This window comes from Lissotriton vulgaris, chromosome 8 (genome assembly GCF_964263255.1).
Source record: "Lissotriton vulgaris chromosome 8, aLisVul1.2, whole genome shotgun sequence".
NCBI lineage: Eukaryota > Metazoa > Chordata > Amphibia > Caudata > Salamandridae > Lissotriton > Lissotriton vulgaris.
The window spans coordinates 1,116,676,781-1,116,696,182 of NC_141696.1; the positions used below are offsets into that span (position 1 = coordinate 1,116,676,781).

A 19,402-nucleotide genomic window follows, 5' to 3' on the forward strand; every position below is an offset into this window, starting at 1 on the left:
GCCCCCTGCTCTGTGGCAGGCAACAGCACAGCCCTCCCTCTCCGTCCGCCTGGCTCCGCTGCTCTGCTGTGGGGTCGGCGCAGACTGGAGCCCGCTGGCTGATTGGAAGAGAGGGGGAGGCAGAGCAGAGAGAGCGGGATGGAGGGGCGGGGGAAGAGCCGCTCTCTGCGGGGACTGGAGCCAGTCCACGCCCGGGGCAGCAGCGAGCCCGCAGAGCTGGAGAGCAGACAAAGCAGCCACAGGAAGGGGGAAGGGAGGGCGAGCGAAACCGAAGCGAGGAGATCCAGCACAGAGAGAAAAGGGGCGATCCAGCGCCCGACAGAGTAACATGGGCGAACTAGCACCGTGCTAACTAGGCGAACGAAAACCCGGCACTGAGCTGACGAAGAGTGGTGAATCCAACAGCGAAGTAAATAAGAGAAGGGCGATCCAGCACCGGGCTAAGGGGGAGCGTGGCAATTACAGCACCGGGCTAACGAGGATAAGGAAAATCTCAATCGGAAGACGCCGAGTATGCGCAAAGGCGCCCAGTAAAAAAGAAAAAGTTATGATCATAGAAACAGGACTGACGGGTCTGGAAGAGAAAATATACGAACGAGAAGAGAAGGAAAATACTAACAGCGTGCAATCAAGTGGGAACAAAAATAAATGATGTGAATGAGTAAATAAATAGAAATAGGATACAGAAATAAATGAAGAAACAGTAATGGGCTAGGCTGTGAGAAAGTACACAAATACTGTGAATGAAAAACCTTTAAAACCTGATGGTAGCAACTGGCCGTGAAAGCCTTTGATGCGGCAGGGGAAATGCGAGACGGCGGGAAGGGGAGGGGGCGGAGCGGGTAAACAAAGACGGACGTGCACGCGCTTTTAAGCTCAATGCGCATGCGCATTGAGCTTAAAAGTCACGGGCACTGCAAGGAATCGCCACGATTCCTTGCAGTGTGGCTAAAGAGTGGATAAGTCCCAATACTCTCGCTTGCTCGATGCGCATGCGCATCGACAGGCGAGACCTAAAAATGGTTCTGCAAGGTAGAGTATTATACCAGTAAAAGTACATAGTAGATACAGAGAGATGTTTTCCGTTGAGCAAGTCTAGTTACAACAAAAACAAATGTACCACATCATAAATCAGTGATCTACTACCGGAGTTAACATGTACACAACATGAATTTTTATATAATGCTAACACAACAATATGATCCATAATACACAATGAATTACCATATGAAGTATGTTAACAGCATGATACACATGTTTTCTGCAAAATATCTATTCCAGTGCTTAGCTGGTTACAATCGAATGGCACTCTTCCATAGAGTTTAGGCCACAATTAATGCTATTACATCGTAGCATCCAACGACATTCAGTCTTGTTAGGAATATTTGAGATACTCCCACCCCGTGCAGGCACTTTAACCACTTCAATTACTTGCCATCTCATGTCCTCAGGGGCATGATTGAGTTGTTGATAATGTGCCACCAAGGGGGCATTTTCTGTCAGACAATGTATTCGGCTCTTGTGCTGTCCAAGGCGAATCTTAATTTTCTGTGTCGTTTGGCCTATATAAATTAAGTTGCATGGACACCAAATTGCATATACGACATTAGTCATATTGCAATTCGACAGACTGCGAAGATCATATTTGATATTGCCATGGACAAATTGTTTGGTATTCAGGCAGGAAACGCACATAGGCCGCCGCCACATTTGTAGTGTCCCACTGTTTTATTGAGGCACCACATAGATGATAAAGTTGGACTCTCAATACGAGGTAAAGCGGCTCGAACCAGATGGTCACAAAGGTTTTTCCCCCGCTTGAAAGAGAACAAAGGTAACTCGTTAGTAATTTCAGTGGCCAGTGTTTCTTGATAATCCCTGAAATAGAGTTGCTACGTGTCCCAAACGTGGTTACGCATGGAATACGAGTCATACATTTTTGGGAGTCAGTAAAGTTTCGCTGTGATTATGCCAAGCTCTTTTCTTCGAGCGTTTAACCAATTTTGAAGGATATCCACGTTGTATCAGTTTCTTGGACAAAATTTCGGCCTCCCGAAAATAATCATCCTTAAAAAAACAATTTCTCCGGATTCTCAATAAATGTCCGAAGGGGAGTCCGTCCCTCAACCCACGAGGATGGTTGCTCGAATACTCTAAAAGGGTATTACGAGCCGTGGGCTTGGTAAACAATTTCGTAGTCCACTTCCCTTTGTATGGAAAAATTGTTAGGTCCAAGAAATCCACCGACTAGTACTCGAATTAGAAGTAAACCGTTATTAGAACACAGATTTAGCCAATTCAAAAAACTGTCCAACAAGTCCTTAGTCCCGGTCCAAATGAAAAAAACGTCATCAATGTAGCGTCGCTAATGACGAACGCTACCAAAGAAAGGGTTATTATTACAGTCAAAAATAAAACGTTCGAAGTAGTCAACAAACAAAATAGCAAAATTGGGGGCATAAGAAGCCCCCATTGATGTTCCCTTGATCTGTAAATAATATTGTCCGTTAAACTCAAAAAAATTCTTTGTCAAAAGGTCAATGATAAAATCGGTTGCAACAGGGACTGGAGCAACCCGTGAGTCCAAGACCTTACGGATCACTTCAATCCCCTCCTGCGGAATGTTGGTGTATAAGGACTCAAGGTCCATACACACCAACAACTCAGTTTCAGGAGAAAATTCCATAACCTCAACGTGCTAGATGTCTCCACTATCGCGCACATAGCTGCGAGTGGCGTAGGCGACCTCTCTAAGAAATACATCCACATACTTGCATAGAGGTTCCAGGACCGACCCACATCCAGAGACAATGGGTCGGCCTGGTGGAGAGAGAGAACACTCTTATGCACTTTGGGAAGTGTATATAACATAGGGGTTCTGGGTGATTTGGCATTTAAAAATGTAAATTCCTTTTGGGTTAGAAAGCCGTCTGCTTTTGCAAGTGAAGTCATTTCGAGAATCAACTGTTGGATTGCGGCCAAGGGACTGGTTCTTAACAGGAGGTAGTGATTAGGATTGGACAGTTGGCTTTTGACTTCCAATTTGTAGTTCGTTTTGGATTGCACCACTGTGCCCCGCCCTTATCAACCGGCTTTATTATTACATCATTATTGTTTTTCAATTCGGCCAGTGCTTGTCGTTCAGCTAGAGAAATATTATATGGGATGTATTCAAAGTTTTTGTATCTGCCAACTCCTCTTTGAAGCGTTATGTTTTTTCCCTTTTTGAATTTTTATGAAAAATATTTATAGAATAAATTATAATTGACTTTGATAATTCGTCAATGTGTGTGTATATAGGCTTCTTCTTTTTTACTTCGTTTTTTTCACTTTAATGTTTAGTGTTTAAATGTTAATTGTGTTCCTTTTCACCTGAACTGTCTTGTTTGGTGGAATATCTTACTGTCCCTGGTTCAGGGTAGTTGCCATAGCATCTGATAGGGACCGGAGAGAGCAGTGCAGAATGGGATCTTTCAAGGGACAAATTAAGGGGACCTGGATAGGTATATGCCAATTGCATAAAGTGCCTTTCTAGCGGTTCCACTGCTGAGGCCACAGCATGTTGGATGGATACATCCACTGCCTCATAAAAAAAATCATCTTGTAGAGGAATGACTTGAATGGGCTCCTCTTCTACATCTTCTCCTTCCATCTCCACGTTAAAGAGAACACAGGACTCATACAATTGGCAAAGGCAATGCCACAGACTAAGCAATAACGATTGTGAATAGCCCTAGGAGCGTACTTATGTTATTAGTTGCGCTACACACGAGGGAACAGGTTAAAGCCCTGGGGCAGAGAATGCCCTAACAGTAAATAGGCTTGATAATTAGTAACTGCCTGGGTCCAGCCCCCAAATGGCACCCCAAACCTGCACTCAGTTGTGTAGATGTGGTTGAATGAGGAAGAGAAAACAATTAGTACCAACCTGCTTAAACTGCCATCCGCTGCTTGTACAGTTTAATATACAGACCTCCAGGGGGGTGTTGTGGACCGCAAGGCGGTCTGGGAGAGGCAGTAGCTCTGCGGGGTCGCCCGCTAGTAATTTGCACTGATAAACGTTGCGTGTCTCCCACGGAGCAACAAGACACATCAATCGCGCCGCAGTGGGATGTTTGCTCTCTTTCGGGGAAAATGCCTCACCGCACTCTTGCATCCTGAGAATACAGCAGAAAAACACCATACAAACGTTTATAGCATCATGAGAGATAAAAGGAAAGACTTATCTCGCCTGGAGGCAGAAAAGAAAGAGGAAGTGGTCTAGAGGAGCCGTGCAGCTATGGAAGGACCGGGACTGTGATTGGTTGAACTTTGTAGTAATTTCCCCTGGGTGTTCTGAGAAAGGGCGTTTAAAGTTAAAGTCTGCTGGAAGTAATAAAATATGAAAGTTGAGCATAATTCTCTATTCCGGTCCTGACATAGTTACATATGGACTAAGAGTAATAGTCAATGTAAGGGCAACTTTGTCCATTGTATGGCCATGATGGTTGAGAGCATCCTACTTTCATCCTGAAAAGATATATTGGTACTTGTACTGTACGTAAAATAAGTCGCCCTGGCACTGTAGAAAGTACCCGGTAATCGAAGTCTTTCTAAAGTTAGTCGTAGTAAGGGAATGAAGACTCAACGGAGCAGGGCAACTGTAGCTACAGAGTAAGGCTGGCAACTAACACATATAGAACTTTCAATACAGAATACAGAAACAAGCACATTCTGAAAGGATAAGATTCTTAAACAACCCCAAGCTACTACATGGGTCTTCCTTTACATACAAACGAAAAAGGAAACTAAACATAAGAAAAAACAGTAAAAATAATAAAAATTACATATTGTCTAAATGGAAAGAATTATACACAACTAAAGATGAAAAAAGTAAAAGTAGCATACATCACTTCCTGTATCTAAGAGGAATACGAATAACACACATGCAACGTCTCAATTTGTCATTCTCTATCCAAGACTTTGAACTTCCAGGATGAGCACTATTATACACAAGAGTTGAGGGAGTAAGATTTGAACTTAATGGTTGGGCACCATTATTCACAGGAAATGAATGAGTTGATGTTTTTATCACCCGAGATTTATTCCACCATTGACCATTTCTGAGTTTTACAGCATTACCTTTCACATCCCAGACTTTAGATAGAGAACCAACTTTAGACAGACCTTTTTGAACATGAACCGGTTTCTTGACACACACCACATCACCTGGCTTTACACAAATATCTTTTACACGCATTCTGTCATCAAAGTACAATTTTTGTTTGTTCTGAACAAATTCAACCTGACTTCTAACACTCTCATCAGTCCACGCATTCCCTTTTACCCACTTAGACATCCATGCAGGAGATGATAAAGTTGCAGCTTTGCGTCCGCGAAGCAATTCAAAAGGTGACACACCTGTATTTGAATGAGGCGTAGTGCGGTAAAACCACAGCATACTCCTCACTGAATTTGCAACTATGCATTTGTTGGACAACGCCCATTGAATACATTCGCCGAACACCCTATTCATACGCTCAACCAAACCATTGGTTTGAGGGTGATAAACTGAGCTCTTTAAGGGGTTTATACTACAACCTTTGAGAACTTTCAAACTCCAAGCTAGTAAATTGTGTTCCGTTGTCTGTAATCAAAAACTCAGGATAGCCTTCTTTTAAAAAAACATCATTAAGGAAATCAATCAATACCCGTCCTGGAAGTGACCTCCTTCACAAATTTTATTTCTGGCCACTTCGAATAAAAGTCCATGAGGACCTATCCAAATCTTGACGAAGAATCCAATGCCTGAAAATGACCAACAATGTCCAAACCTAACTTAACCCATGGGGCTGAAGGCAACACAATGGGAGTCAGTGGAGAAGTGCATAACTTAGTAGCCTTATCACAGCTGGAACAAATTACACATGATTTTACATATTCGTCAACAAAAGTATCCATAGAAGGCCACCAAAAAAGAACGTACCCCCTTTTTTTTTTTTTAGTTAAAGTTGCTCCAAAATGTCCCTCATGATAATTCTTAACTAAATCTGCTCTTAATGTAATCAGAGGGACTAACTTGTCACCCCTAAGCTACAATCCATCTTCAATAGTTAACTCATCTGCGACCTGCAAGAAAGTTTTGAAGTCAAAAGATAAGTTTCGGGCGTGGCCAAGATGGCGGCTTAGCAAGACGTGTTCTCCGGAGGGTCCCCGTTCCCCAAACCGGGTCTAAAAGCCGACCGTCTCATCTTCTAGCACCGGAGCCGAGACCTGCAGGCGCCGGAGACTCCCCAGCAGTGATCGGGAGCTCCGGCGGACCTTGGGGACGGAGCAGAGACCGACAGGGCGGAGACCGTTGGAGAAGCGGGAAGCTGTGATCTAGCGCCTCGGCGAGGGAAGCAAGCGAGCCCCCGCCTCGAGCTCTTGGACTGTGTGGCCTCTCTGAGGGCCACCCTGGCTGGTGCGGGGATCCGGAGGAGGCGCTCACTGGGACGCATCAGTGGAACTCGCGGGGACGACCCGAGAAGGGTGGCGCTCACAGGGCCGGCTCTGGAAGACTCTCGAGGCCCCGGCTTGGGCCTACCCGGCAGCGAAGGTGCTTCCGAAGGTGAGGGAGGCGGCACGGCACGGCCAGGGAGTGCACCTCCGGGGACTCCTACCGAGACCACTGACACCCGACGACCCTGTCGGGCGTAGCGGAGACCCAGGGCTGCACGACTAAGCAAATCGGACAACGCCATAAGGCTTACTGCGGCGGGCCGCCGGCCGAAGCAAGAGCGCCACCTCTGCGGTTGCCCGAGAGCGGCGACTCGGGGCGCTGATCGGACCCCCAAGGAGGACGCATAGCTAAAGGCGATTGTGACGACCCCGAGGGGGGCCCTACGGGAGGACTGTCGTGTTGGCGAGTGAATTTAGGGGGAATCTGCCGAACCCCTGAAGCGGCACAAACCAAGACTGGGCTGAATTGCTGGGAACGGACTGTCGCGAAGCGCCACGATCCAGTGTGGCCCAGGTCCCGGACCCGGGGAGAGCTCGACTCACGACTCTGGACACATTGCGACGGCTAGCAAAAGGTGAGAAGAGGACGTCCCTCCAGGAAACACCTCAAGCCGAACCTGGAAACGATGGAGCAAGAAAAAGCAGCGGCAATTCAAGAAGTATCCAGAGACACTGGCGCCAGCTCGTGAGACACTGAAGCTACGGTCATGAATAGCTAAGTATGGCAACTCGATTTGGGGGCGGGGCGGGGGGTCTCGAGCCGTCGAGCCGCCACTGCCACATAACCCACTCTTGTCCTAATGTACTGCAGGCCCGGACAGACTTTTCTTAGTCTGGAACATTGTACTATAGTTGTTCTTTGTTTGGGACCACGAATATTTTGTTCTTGGGGGGGTTTGAAGGAGGGGAGGGGGAGGGTGGGGTGGATGCGGTACTGGGTTTCACCGCAGGCCTTTTGGGGGACACGATGTGGACTGATTCTGTAGGGCACCAAAGACTGGGAGGTGTTGCGGGGAAGGATGTGGGAGGCCTCATTGCCTCCGCTGAGGATCCGGGGGGGGCCACCGCAAGTGGAAATGGGAAGGTATGGCTCTCTACGAGGGGGAACAGGACCGGGACCGGGAGCAGCTTTCATTGAAGTAACCCCAGAGTCTGTCCTAATATGCTGCTTACTATAGGAACCTGGAACGTCAAGGGGCTTAACTCCCCGCAGAAACGCCAGAAGACTCACCTATTAAAGAAGGAGGATCATCGTCTTAAACATAAAAGATATCCCCTCATCTATAAAGCCTCGGCCTCCACTAAACAGAAAGGGGTGGCTCTCCTCTTTAGCCCGGGGGAACAATTCCAACCCTTGGCCACCCAAGGTGACAAAGACGGAAGGTGGCTAATGGTTAAGGGCCGCTTAAAGGGTAAGCTTTGTACATTTGTAACACTCTACGCCCCCAATACGGGGCAAAAGCACTTTTTGCACTTATTGTTGGGGAAGGTGATCGATTTTGCAGAGGGCCCCCTATTTCTTTTGGGGGATTTCAACCTAGTGTGGCAACCAGCCCTTGACAGCACACACACACACGCCGCTCTGACACGGGTACCTTCCCCAAGCCCTTGCAGACACAAATTGGGGACATGGGCCTACTAGACACCTGACGAACCCTATATCCACTCACACGGGATTACTCCTTCTTTTCACACGTACACCAGACGTACTCTCGGCTAGATTAAATTTTTCTGAGTCAGTCCCTGCGGGGTAACCTTCAGGATGCCAAGATACTTCCCAAATCGGTATCCGATCACAGTATGTACACAGTGTGCCTTTCATGGTTGGGTAATGCCCCGAGGCCAGCACGTTGGTACTTCCCGGAGGCTCTGACGAGAGACAAGGAATCAATGACACTGTTGAGGGAGGCTATCGCCAAATTCTTTACCCTCAATAATCCAGATGCGACCTCTGAATACAACACGTGGGACGCCTTTAAGGCGATAATGCGCGGTAAATGCATTTCGCTCAACTCAGCCCTGAATAAACGCCGGGCGAAAGAAAGGGAGGGCTTGGAGGAGGAGCTGGAGAAGGCTGAACAAGCCCACAAACTTAAACCCACTAGGCAGACACTACGCACCCTCACGGCACTCAGGGGTAAGTTACGTGCCATATATAACAGGGCAGAATCCCCCCTTAAACTACGCAATCTATCCTACACTCAGGGCAACAATATAGGGAAACACCTTGCAAGACAATTGAAGGACAAACGGGAAAGGGAATACATAGGGGGACTTCAAGATGGGGCAGGGAACATACTACATAGAGACCAGGATAAGGCAGGACTCTGAGTCCTTTTACAGTTCGCTGTACTCAGCTGACACTCTCAACACGGTCCACCAGCAGGCCTTTCTCAAGGATCTCCCAATCCTGCAAGTCTCCCCAGAATGGAATGAGACCCTCACAGCGCCTATTACCCTTGAAGTACAAACCGCTATTAAAGCACTGAAACCCCATAAGGCACCCGGTACGAACGGGTACACAGCAGTCTTTTATAAGACCTTTGCTGGGGACATTAGCCGTCACCTGGTCTGGATCTTCAATCAGATAGCCCTAGACGGCGACACCCCTGCCTCTATGGCGGAGGCGGTGATCGCTGTAATCCCTAAACCTGGAAAGGACGTCACTTGCTGTTCTTCCTACCGGCCCATTGCCCACCTGAACATCGACGCAAAGCTGTACTCCTCTATTCTGGCCAGGCGACTGACGGACCTTATGCCACTCATTATCCATCCCGACCAGTCGGGTTTTATTAAAGGGCGCCAAACACATGACAACACCCGCCGTATCGTCCATTTAATCGAAAAAGCCAAATTTAAAATTCCTGCAGTATTAGTCGGTCTGGATGCTGAAAAAGCATTTGATCGAGTCGATTGGCAGTTTTTATGGGCCACATTGGCGAGATTTGGCTTCTCCCCCACATTCATAACGATGCTCCAAGCCAATTATAGACATCCTACTTCCAAAGTCTCTGCCAACGGAGTGCAATCTTCCTCATTCTGCCATTCCAGGGGGACCAGACAGGGCTGCCCCCTGTCCCCCATGTTATTCGTCCTTCACCTAGAACCCCTAGCTATAGCAGTAAGGGAATCGAGGGTCTCCCCTTCACTGGGGAGTCCCATAAAATGTCCCTCTTCGCGGACGACGCCCTCCTCTCCTTTTCAAATCCGATAGGCTCACTCCCACACCTACAGGAAAGTTCTCAGCTCCTTCGAGTTGGCGGCAGGCTTTAAGGTTAACCTGGGTAAATCCCATATACTCAACCGAACACTCTCGCACACGGAGTCCTTACAACTCCGGTCTCTAACGCCGTTGGCGTGGGCGCCCTCCTCCATACAATACCTAGGGGTGCAACTCACGCCCACGCTGGAGAAATTGTATTCAGCCAATTTTCCCCCTATCCTCGCCCGCATTCAAACAGAACTGACAAGATGGAAGCCGCTCTTTCTCTCCTGGATGGGACGTGTACACGCTATAAAGATGACACTCCAACCCCAAATTACTATACTTATTTCAGGCGCTCCCCATAGAACTAGACGAGGACTTCTTTAGGCGCATGAAAACAATGATCCTGCGCTTTTTTTGGCAGGGTTGGCGGGCCCGTCTCGCCTTCTCCATACTTCGACGGCCACAAAGGGAGGGAGGAGCAGGGCTTCCTGATCTCAAACTTTATTATAAAGCGGCCCAATTGCGCATCTTATTCGAATGGACGCAGATGGTCGGAAAAGCATTGGCTCCTCATGGACCGCAGTGTAGCAGGCAGGGCGATATGGGACTTGATTTGTCGCGGGAAGAAGGATAGGCCCCCAAAAGCATATCTTAGCACCCCAACACGCACTACTCTTAAGGTATGGGACACTGTAGCTACTAGGGAGGGTTGGACATCTTTCCCCTCACCACTGACACCTCTTCATTTCTCCTCCCACTTCCCCCCTGCACTTGTAGAGGGACCGTTTAACGCCTGGAGAGAGGGAGGTGTCCTCGCATTGACACACTTACTTCACAACTATGACCCACTTACCTTTGAGAACTGCACAAGAGAATATGAGGTGGGGGACCGTGAGCGGTACCATCATGCACAACTGTTACATTGGGCCCTAGACCCCCGGATCAGGGAGGGAGCCACTAGACCTCTCACTAAACTTGAATTACTCCTCCTTAAAACTAAATCCATGAAGGGGGCTATTTCGGCGCTATACAAGCTCCTACTCTCCACGAAAACTAGCCCCCGCCCAAGATATCAGGCCTGGGGGGAGGGGATGGCCCAACGCGACATTTCAGAGGACGACTGGAGCCACCTATGGTCAGATGTCCTTAAGTTTAACCAATCCACAGCTCTGAGAGAAGCCCACCTGAAAGTAATGATGGACTGGTATTTATACCCGTCCAAACTAGCTAAAATATTTCCCGGCACATCGGATCGATGCTGGAGGGGATGTGGCCTCCTGGGGGATTTCCAACACATCTGGTGGGACTGCCCCTCCATTCGACCATTTTGGGAGGAGATCCTGGCGCAGATAAAATCCATCCTGGGGTATCCCGTCCCGACCTCCATGACCGAGGCTCTACTTGGCATTAGAGACCCTACACTAGAACATCAAACCAGGGCCGACAAGAGAATCATGTGGCTATGTATGGGGGCTGCTAAACTGGCTGTAGCGGCAGCGTGGAAGAAGGAAGCACCTGCGATATCCCTGTGGCACTCCCGCCTGTGGCAATTACTGAGCTTAGAGCGTATGTCCGACATAGCCCGCGAGGATTTCAAGAACTTTGAATTCCGTTGGGGTCCCTTGGTCTCCTTCCTATCGAAGGGTCTGCCATCGGCGGTATGCCCTTCCACGATCAGGGCCCTTCATCTATTCCAAATCTAAGATTCACCCTACGATGGGACACTCTATTGTGCCGCACCACCACCACTGTGGAGGGGAGGGGGGGAGGAGTTTGGGGGGGGCGGTGGGATGAGTTGGGGTCCTTTTTCCTTTGTTTTCGCTCTTTTCTATTTGACTCGAGATGCACTACCCACTGACTATCTTCTTCGAGCTCCTTGGGGGTCATGGCGTGCCGGTGGCACAAACTGGCTCCTTGGCGGAGAAGGGAGCATAGAAGGAAGAAGGAGCGAAGGGACACCTAGAGACATGATAGCATTCTTACTGATGGTTCCCTATATTAATTGCAAGTTTATATAGCGCTAGGATCGACTCCCGGAGGAGTATCTCCGCGCTTCGACCGCTGCGAAACCCTTCCTGGCTTCCCTGTGAGATGGTCCCTTAATGGGTATCTCCAGGGTGAGACCAGGCATCCCCGGCGGTCTGGTGGGGCCGTTAGTGAAGATGAGGCAAGCTAATGCCCAGAGTTGCCGAGTGTGATCGCTGATCAGAGTGGGCACCGAGGCGAGAGAATTATCGAGTCCGCTGACCCTGGTCCAGAAACCTGCCGCATCGGGAATCGAACCCTGGTCCCGGGCCGTCCTCTGCTCTCGGGTCTGCCGCCTCTAACCAGTGAGCCACACTACTTCACCTATATGGGACGTGACAATCGCTCCCCATTTGCCCCAACACCGACACCTCCAAACGTGATACGGCCTGAGAATGGGTACACGGTAGCTAAGGGGCACTCCGATTTACTGTTTGCCAGTGATGTAACTGTTGTGATTTGCACTTTGGAGAGCCCCTGCGAGGGCATGTGGGCAGATTGTGTCTTGAGTCATGTTTTGGAAACCACAATAAAATCTACTTTGATAAAAAAAGATAAGTTTCTCTCTTTAGGCCAACCACTTTCTACAAACTTCATTACCTTGGCTAAAGAGCAATTATCTGCAAGGGCTTTGCGTCAAATCTCTTCTGATACTGCACACAAATGAGGAACATCTACGGCTGCAACAATAAAATATTCTTGATCTTCCTCCCTTAAATCTGTTTCAACTTCAATTTCATCAGAAGAACGGGATAAAAAATCTGCACACCCATTCTTCGAACCAGGGATGTATTCAGCTGAAAAATCAAACTGAAGTAATTTTGAGGAAAGTCTTGAAATTCTAGGTGTGGAAGCCCTTACATTCTTCCCGTTAAGAATCAAAACTAGTGGTTTATGATCTGTTTGGAGACAGAACCTCCGTCCCCCAAATAAAATTCCTAAATTTCATAACTGCCCACCAGCATGCCAATAATTCTTTTTCAATGACTGAATATTTAATTTCTGATGCAGACAATACTCTGGATGCATAACTTATTGTTCTAACTTCTCCATTTTTCTTTTGAGTCAAAACTGCACCCAATTCCACATTGCTGGCATCTAACGTAAGAGTACATAAAAGAGATGGATCATAATGTTTGAGAACTTTGGGAGAAGTCAACTGTTGTTTAACCCATTCAAACACATCTTGGCACTCTTTATTCCATTCAAGAACAACTCCTTTCATTAACGTACGCGAGAGAGGTCTCCGTCTGCTCGCAAAATCCGGCACAAAACGAGAGTAAAACTCACATATGCCAAGAAAAGATTTAAGAGTTGCCTTACTTCAACACTGTAGTAAGATGCGATTGACAATCTTTCCCAATAGATGAATGTACTTTATATGCAATTTGCCGCTCCCTTTGTGACACTCATAGAATTATCTTGCACGAATCTTCTAATCCTCAGGAAACTCAGACTATTATGACGTCAACAAGATGGACGTGCGTTTCCCTTGTGGACCACAAAGGGACGCTTCTGACGAGCTGACCTCATCACGCTTTCAATCTCAAGCGCAAAGTTCGTTGCAGTGGAACGCCTTCGTTTAGAAACTCTCCTGCGTGCGTTCCAGCTCCCGTTCTCCGTTTCTTAAACTCTTAAAAATGCTTCCACCCTGCTCTCATTTAATACAAAGCCTTCCGCAAGTATAATAAAAATGTCTTTCTTACTTTTTTCGTCGTCCGTGGTTCTCAGTTGTTTATGGGTTACCTCTTGCGTTTTTCTTTTTGCTTTTTTCTCCAATTTCGCAGCTTGTGTGTTCAATGTGATGGCCCAGCACCCGTCGCCAAAAGAAATGTCTTAGTCAGGGAATGAAGACTCAGGAATATAGCCAGTTGGTAGCTTTATTGATAATACGCTGGACCATCGGAGCAGGGCAACTGTAGCTACAGAGTAAAGCTGGCAACTGACACATATAGAACTTTCAATACAGAATACAGAAACAATCACATTCTGAAAGGATAAGATTCTTAAACAACCCCAAGCTACTACATGGATCTTCCTTTATATTAAATAAGACTCTAGAACAAACCCAAGTTACTAAAAAGTTCTTAAACGATTTTTGTGATCAACAAAGTTCATGCTCTTAATAATACGAAATACCTGACAAATCGAATTACACAAGCACTGGCCAGCTACCAATCACTGATGAACCAGAGGGTCAGCTGTTTTCCTGCATGCTGTTTCAAAATGATGTACTTAAGGCATGTACTGCTTATGTTCACTCGGAAAACAAATTCTAGATTGGGAAAAGTTTACATGTACATTAAAATGTGTATTTTTTTTCCTCTCCACAGAAATGTTATGAACAAAAACAGTACAAAAATGGACTCAAATTCTGCAAGATGATACTCTCCAACCCCAAATTTTCTGAACATGGAGGTATAAGAATGTTTGATCATTATTTGTGATTGCTTCCTGATTGTGTTGATCCAGTGTGCTTCAATTTTCTTTTTAATACATGAACCAAAAACATGCTTTCTTATGTTGTTAGATGCTATTCGATGTAGTTTTAACCACACTGTTCTCGAAAGATTGTATTTGGCATACTACTGAGTTAGTAAGCTAGCCTTCACTTGTAGGCTTTGGTGTGGGGGGGTGGAGCATGCTTTGCAAGGGTGAATCTTGCAGAACTGTGTAGTTCTACTTTGTGGAGAAGCTACTCTGTCTCTTAAGCAATTGGTTAGGTATATCTTGTAGGGCTTTAAGGCGAAGAAAGAACGAGAATACTTGATTTATGTGTTTTCAACACTAAAGGGATTTTGGTCTGCATTAATAAAATACGCCAGGTAATTTGGATAGGCTTATCCGTCATCTTTTGTAGTATCCAGCCGATTGGCTCTAGCTTTAAATTATGGATTTTTAGGTGTTCGATGAGGTGCTCGTCGATTCACTCTTCTGAGCTCAGATTTCAGGTGAAATATTGAATATATTTATTGACCTGCTTCATACGGTAATCATTGAATATTTGCATCACTTTGAAAGGATTGTGCCAAAGCATACCTTTTAAAATTCTATTGATGGGCAAGCAAAGGCAGGGTTGAGCCTGGATCAGGTCAAATGTCTGGTTCTAGCATGACTGTATCCTCAATTAAAAGATAAGCCGCAGGTGAACCAGGTCACTATCTTATGGACCCCCCCACCCTTTATGCAGGTTTTAACAGCAACTAAACAAACAGCATGTTGCAAATTGAGGAACACAGAGTGTATATGACTTCAATAAACCATGTGCTTTTATCCCCCCCCCCCCCCCCCTCCCCCCCAGTCTAGTGTGTGATTTACATGGTAGGGCTTTCAATAGCCTGGTCATGCTTTGGCTCCTAGGGGCAAACCACACTGCTCTGGCGACTAGCTATGAATTTGATGGCTTGCCCATCTCTATAACTCTCAACAATCTCTCGTGTCTTGTCAACTGCTCCTTAACCATGTGTTTCTAACAAGTATAATATATTTGACCACATTTTTAAGAGGCTTATTGGTGCTGGAGAAAATTGAAACAGAGCCTAATGGAGGAAAAAGGAGGATTAGGAGACGCTGCAACCTGGGAGCTGGACTGAGCAACACTTTAGTGTACAAACAAGCACCTGCGCTTGCTTTGGGACCTTGAAAATGCTGAGGAAAGTCTTTCCTTGGATCCCTCTGGATGCAAGAAAGACCCTCATCCAGGCATTGATTGTGAGTAGGTTGGACTACGGGAACGCTCTCTTGGTGGGCGCCAGGGAAGAACTCATTTCTAGGCTCCAGATAGTGCAGAATACGGCGCAGGATTGGCTTTGAACAAGCCCAGACGAACCCCGTCCCGTCCTCTCATGCTATCTTTGCATTGGCTGACCGTTAGGAAGAGAGCAATCTTTAAGCTTCTGATCTTGGAGTTCAAAGCTAGGCAAGGCCTGGGCCCGTCATACCTAAGAAAGAAGGTGAGAGCATATATCCTGAGGCGTCTGAGATTGAGTAATCAAATTCTCGTAGTCCCTTGTAAAATAAACAGGGCCAGAATGGGAGGTCGCGCCTTTTCTTATCTTGCCCCCTTCCATAGGAACAGGCTTCCGAAAGAACTGCGTGGCTGTTCGTCTTTGGGGCAATACAAGAAGATCCTAAAAACTTGGCTGTACTAGGGGCTCAGGCTGAGTGGGTGGTTGGTTATTTAGCTGCTAGGCGCCGTTAGATCCCCTTGGGGAGGATTTGTCGCGCCATAAAAATGTTAAATAATAATAATAATAAACGCGCTCTGCGTCTGTTTGCCATTTACTTCTATAGAACCATATAATCAGCGTGCATCCATGCCCTATTGTATATAATGCTTTCATTACTGGGTGTGTTCTCAATGGCCCATGTTTCCAAAGTGAGTACAGAATCCTGCCGTAAAATAGGAATTAGCCCCTCTGTACATTCTATGTGTCAATAAGTGTCTGAAAGTTCTGAATCGCACCGCCTTGAAAGAGGTCTCCTAATGTGCGTAATCCAAACTCTTCCCATTGAATTTCCTGCTTGTGAGTTTAACTAGTCCAGTCGGCAGGTCCTGCAGAGGTATTGTTGGTGTGTATGGTAGTTCTGGAAGTGCACTCAAGTGATAGTGATCCCTAGAGTGATGGGGAACACACAGTGTTGTTTAAATGCCCCTCACACACCAACAGGCCCCTTGGTGTCATGCTTCATCATCGGGGCCTTCGCACCCCTCTACGGGATGCGGCGTGCTGCGACTCGCGAATACGCAGGAGCACTTGAAGTGAACTATGTGTGGGGGTGTGTGTTATATACCAAGATGTGAGTGAGGTGAGGTGAAAAAATGTGGATTAAAAAATACCTGGCACGTGGGAAGAAAAAACTTTATTAAATCCCCGGCTGGTATTATTAAAATTAAAGTGCAGGACGTGGTTATAAAAGATACGTGTTAGGGTATCAAACCACTGTGTTAAAAGTCAACATGTTTCGGAGGTCAAAGCCCCCTTCTTCAGGACAAGGGTGAAATGCACTTATCCTCGCCTTACTCACATGTAAGATGTAAAAGTGAAAAATAAAAATTACCACAATGTGTAATGTTCCTCACAATGTTTTATATGTAAGTGAGTGTAGTTGCGCCCAGTTGGCGTAAGAACCTGTGAAAACAAAATCATAGATAAACATACAGGTCTCAAAATCACAGTTTATAAAGGAGAAGAGTAATGCTTCTCTCAAGAAAAAATCAGGTAGCTCCCAAAACTAATTGGAACCTGAAACAAAAATAAGGAAAAATGGACACTACAAACATACACACACGCAAACCAACACAGCTCTCTGCTCAGAGGGAATGAGAGCAGAGCAATGAGGACAGAAAGATCTTACTTTAAGTTCCCAAATACAGGACTTCATGAGCCTTTAACGTATATTGGGGAATCCTTCCTTTCTAATCAGAAACCTAAGAGATCAATATCAGGGTTTTAGTAGAGGAACTTAATCAGCAGAGTGCAAAAACTATAATGTAGAACTGCTTCTCATGGTGATCTTATAACTCACGGTTACAGCAACAGCTAATCGCCTGCCTTCCCTCAACGCGGCTCCGATGAAGTGAGCTGCTGAAGGGCTAGGGCCTTTTTATATGCTTGCCTGTAGGTAATTAGTGGAAATTGATTGAATAATGCAAGCCGGTATATGCCCAAATACGGAGGGAAACCCCCCTCGCGTCCGGTAAAACGCTAGCGCCATACGCTGATCCTCCGCGCATGTGCACAGCAATCCCCGATGGACGCATGCGCGGCTGATCTAGCAAACGCGCATGCGCAGACGGAGACGCTTCGTGAACCACACGAAGCTGACGTAGTTGTTTACAAACGCCTGGGAAAGAGTGGCGATCGGGATAGAAATGTCCCGGGGGAAAAAAACCACGAGCCCTGGAAACACTTAAAGGCACAGAGGTGATTTCTGGGCTAAGCTCCAATGAAAATAAATACAATAAAATGGGCGCCCTGGTTAATTATGGAGGTGTACCTATAAATGGGCAAGCTACTCTCACGGATGTGTGGAATATACAAACAATCAGAGGGAGCCCTAGACCAACTCAAGAAAGGGTACAACATATGCCACATTCTGCTGATAAATAGAACCCTATAAGTCCAGTAACAAGCATGAGACCATGCGTATACTGCAAACAAAAAACGTTTTCACCTGAGAAGGTTCCATGGAATGGAATCATTCAGTCCGGTGGTGTCGGTTCCCAGCCGAAACACCCACCGTTGTTCTTTTTCAAGGAGACCAATCTCAGAGGGTAACTGTTCAATTATTGTCCACTGTAGCTCATTCACACAGTGTTGACTTTCAATGTAATGGGTTGACATTTTTGTAGTTTGTTTTCTGCACCTGATGTTACTCTTGTGTTCGTTCAGCCTGACCCTGACAGGTCTGGTGGTCATGCCCACATATTCCTTTCCACATGGGCAGGTGATTAAATAGACTACATTTTTACTATTACAGTTAGTAAAAGCACGCTGTTCCCATGTAGTCCCATTGGAAAAAGTGAGCGTCTGTGTCTTTTTGGTGAGGTGGCAATTATTGCAGTTACCACATGGGTAATGCCCATGTATGCCTTGTAACCTCGTCTGATCCTTTACAGGAGGAGGTGGTCGAGTATGAACGAGCAAATCTCTCAAATTCCTACCCCTTCTGTGAGCAAAGAGAGGTTTCTCCAAAGTTAAGCCACCACTTGTTAAAGTGCGCCAATGTTTGTGGACCAATTTCCCTCTGAGATTGGTCTCCTTGAAAAAGAACAACGGTGGGTGTTTCGGCTGGGAACCGACACCACCGGACTGAATGATTCCATTCCATGGAACCTTCTCAGGTGAAAACGTTTTTTGTTTGCAGTATACGCATGGTCTCATGCTTGTTACTGGACTTATAGGGTTCTATTTATCAGCAGAATGTGGCATATGTTGTACCCTTTCTTGAGTTGGTCTAGGGCTCCCTCTGATTGTTTGTATATTCCACACATCCGTGAGAGTAGCTTGCCCATTTATAGGTACACCTCCATAATTAACCAGGGCGCCCATTTTATTGTATTTATTTTCATTGGAGCTTAGCCCAGAAATCACCTCTGTGCCTTTAAGTGTTTCCAGGGCTCGTGGTTTTTTTCCCCCGGGACATTTCTATCCCGATCGCCACTCTTTCCCAGGCGTTTGTAAACAACTACGTCAGCTTCGTGTGGTTCACGAAGCGTCTCCGTCTGCGCATGCGCGTTTGCTAGATCAGCCGCGCATGCGTCCATCGGGGATTGCTGTGCACATGCGCGGAGGATCAGCGTATGGCGCTAGCGTTTTACCGGACGCGAGGGGGGTTTCCCTCCGTATTTGGGCATATACCGGCTTGCATTATTCAATCAATTTCCACTAATTACCTACAGGCAAGCATATAAAAAGGCCCTAGCCCTTCAGCAGCTCACTTCATCGGAGCCGCGTTGAGGGAAGGCAGGCAGGTTACAAGGCATACATGGGCATTACCCATGTGGTAACTGCAATAATTGCCACCTCACCAAAAAGACACAGACGCTCACTTTTTCCAATGGGACTACATGGGAACAGCGTGCTTTTACTAACTGTAATAGTAAAAATGTAGTCTATTTAATCACCTGCCCATGTGGAAAGGAATATGTGGGCATGACCACCAGACCTGTCAGGGTCAGGCTGA

The 19,402-nt window shown here is 46.6% G+C and overlaps 1 protein-coding gene across 1 annotated transcript in view; it reads left to right on the top strand.

Moving 5' to 3' along the window:
- NAA16 (N-alpha-acetyltransferase 16, NatA auxiliary subunit) overlaps positions 1-19,402 on the top strand; it is a 772,708-nt gene that overhangs the window by 57,639 nt on the left and 695,667 nt on the right. The window contains exon 2 of the mRNA XM_086934938.1: positions 14,047-14,131. Within this exon, the coding sequence (XP_086791064.1) occupies positions 14,047-14,131 (85 nt within the window). The remainder of the gene's footprint in view (positions 1-14,046; positions 14,132-19,402) is intronic.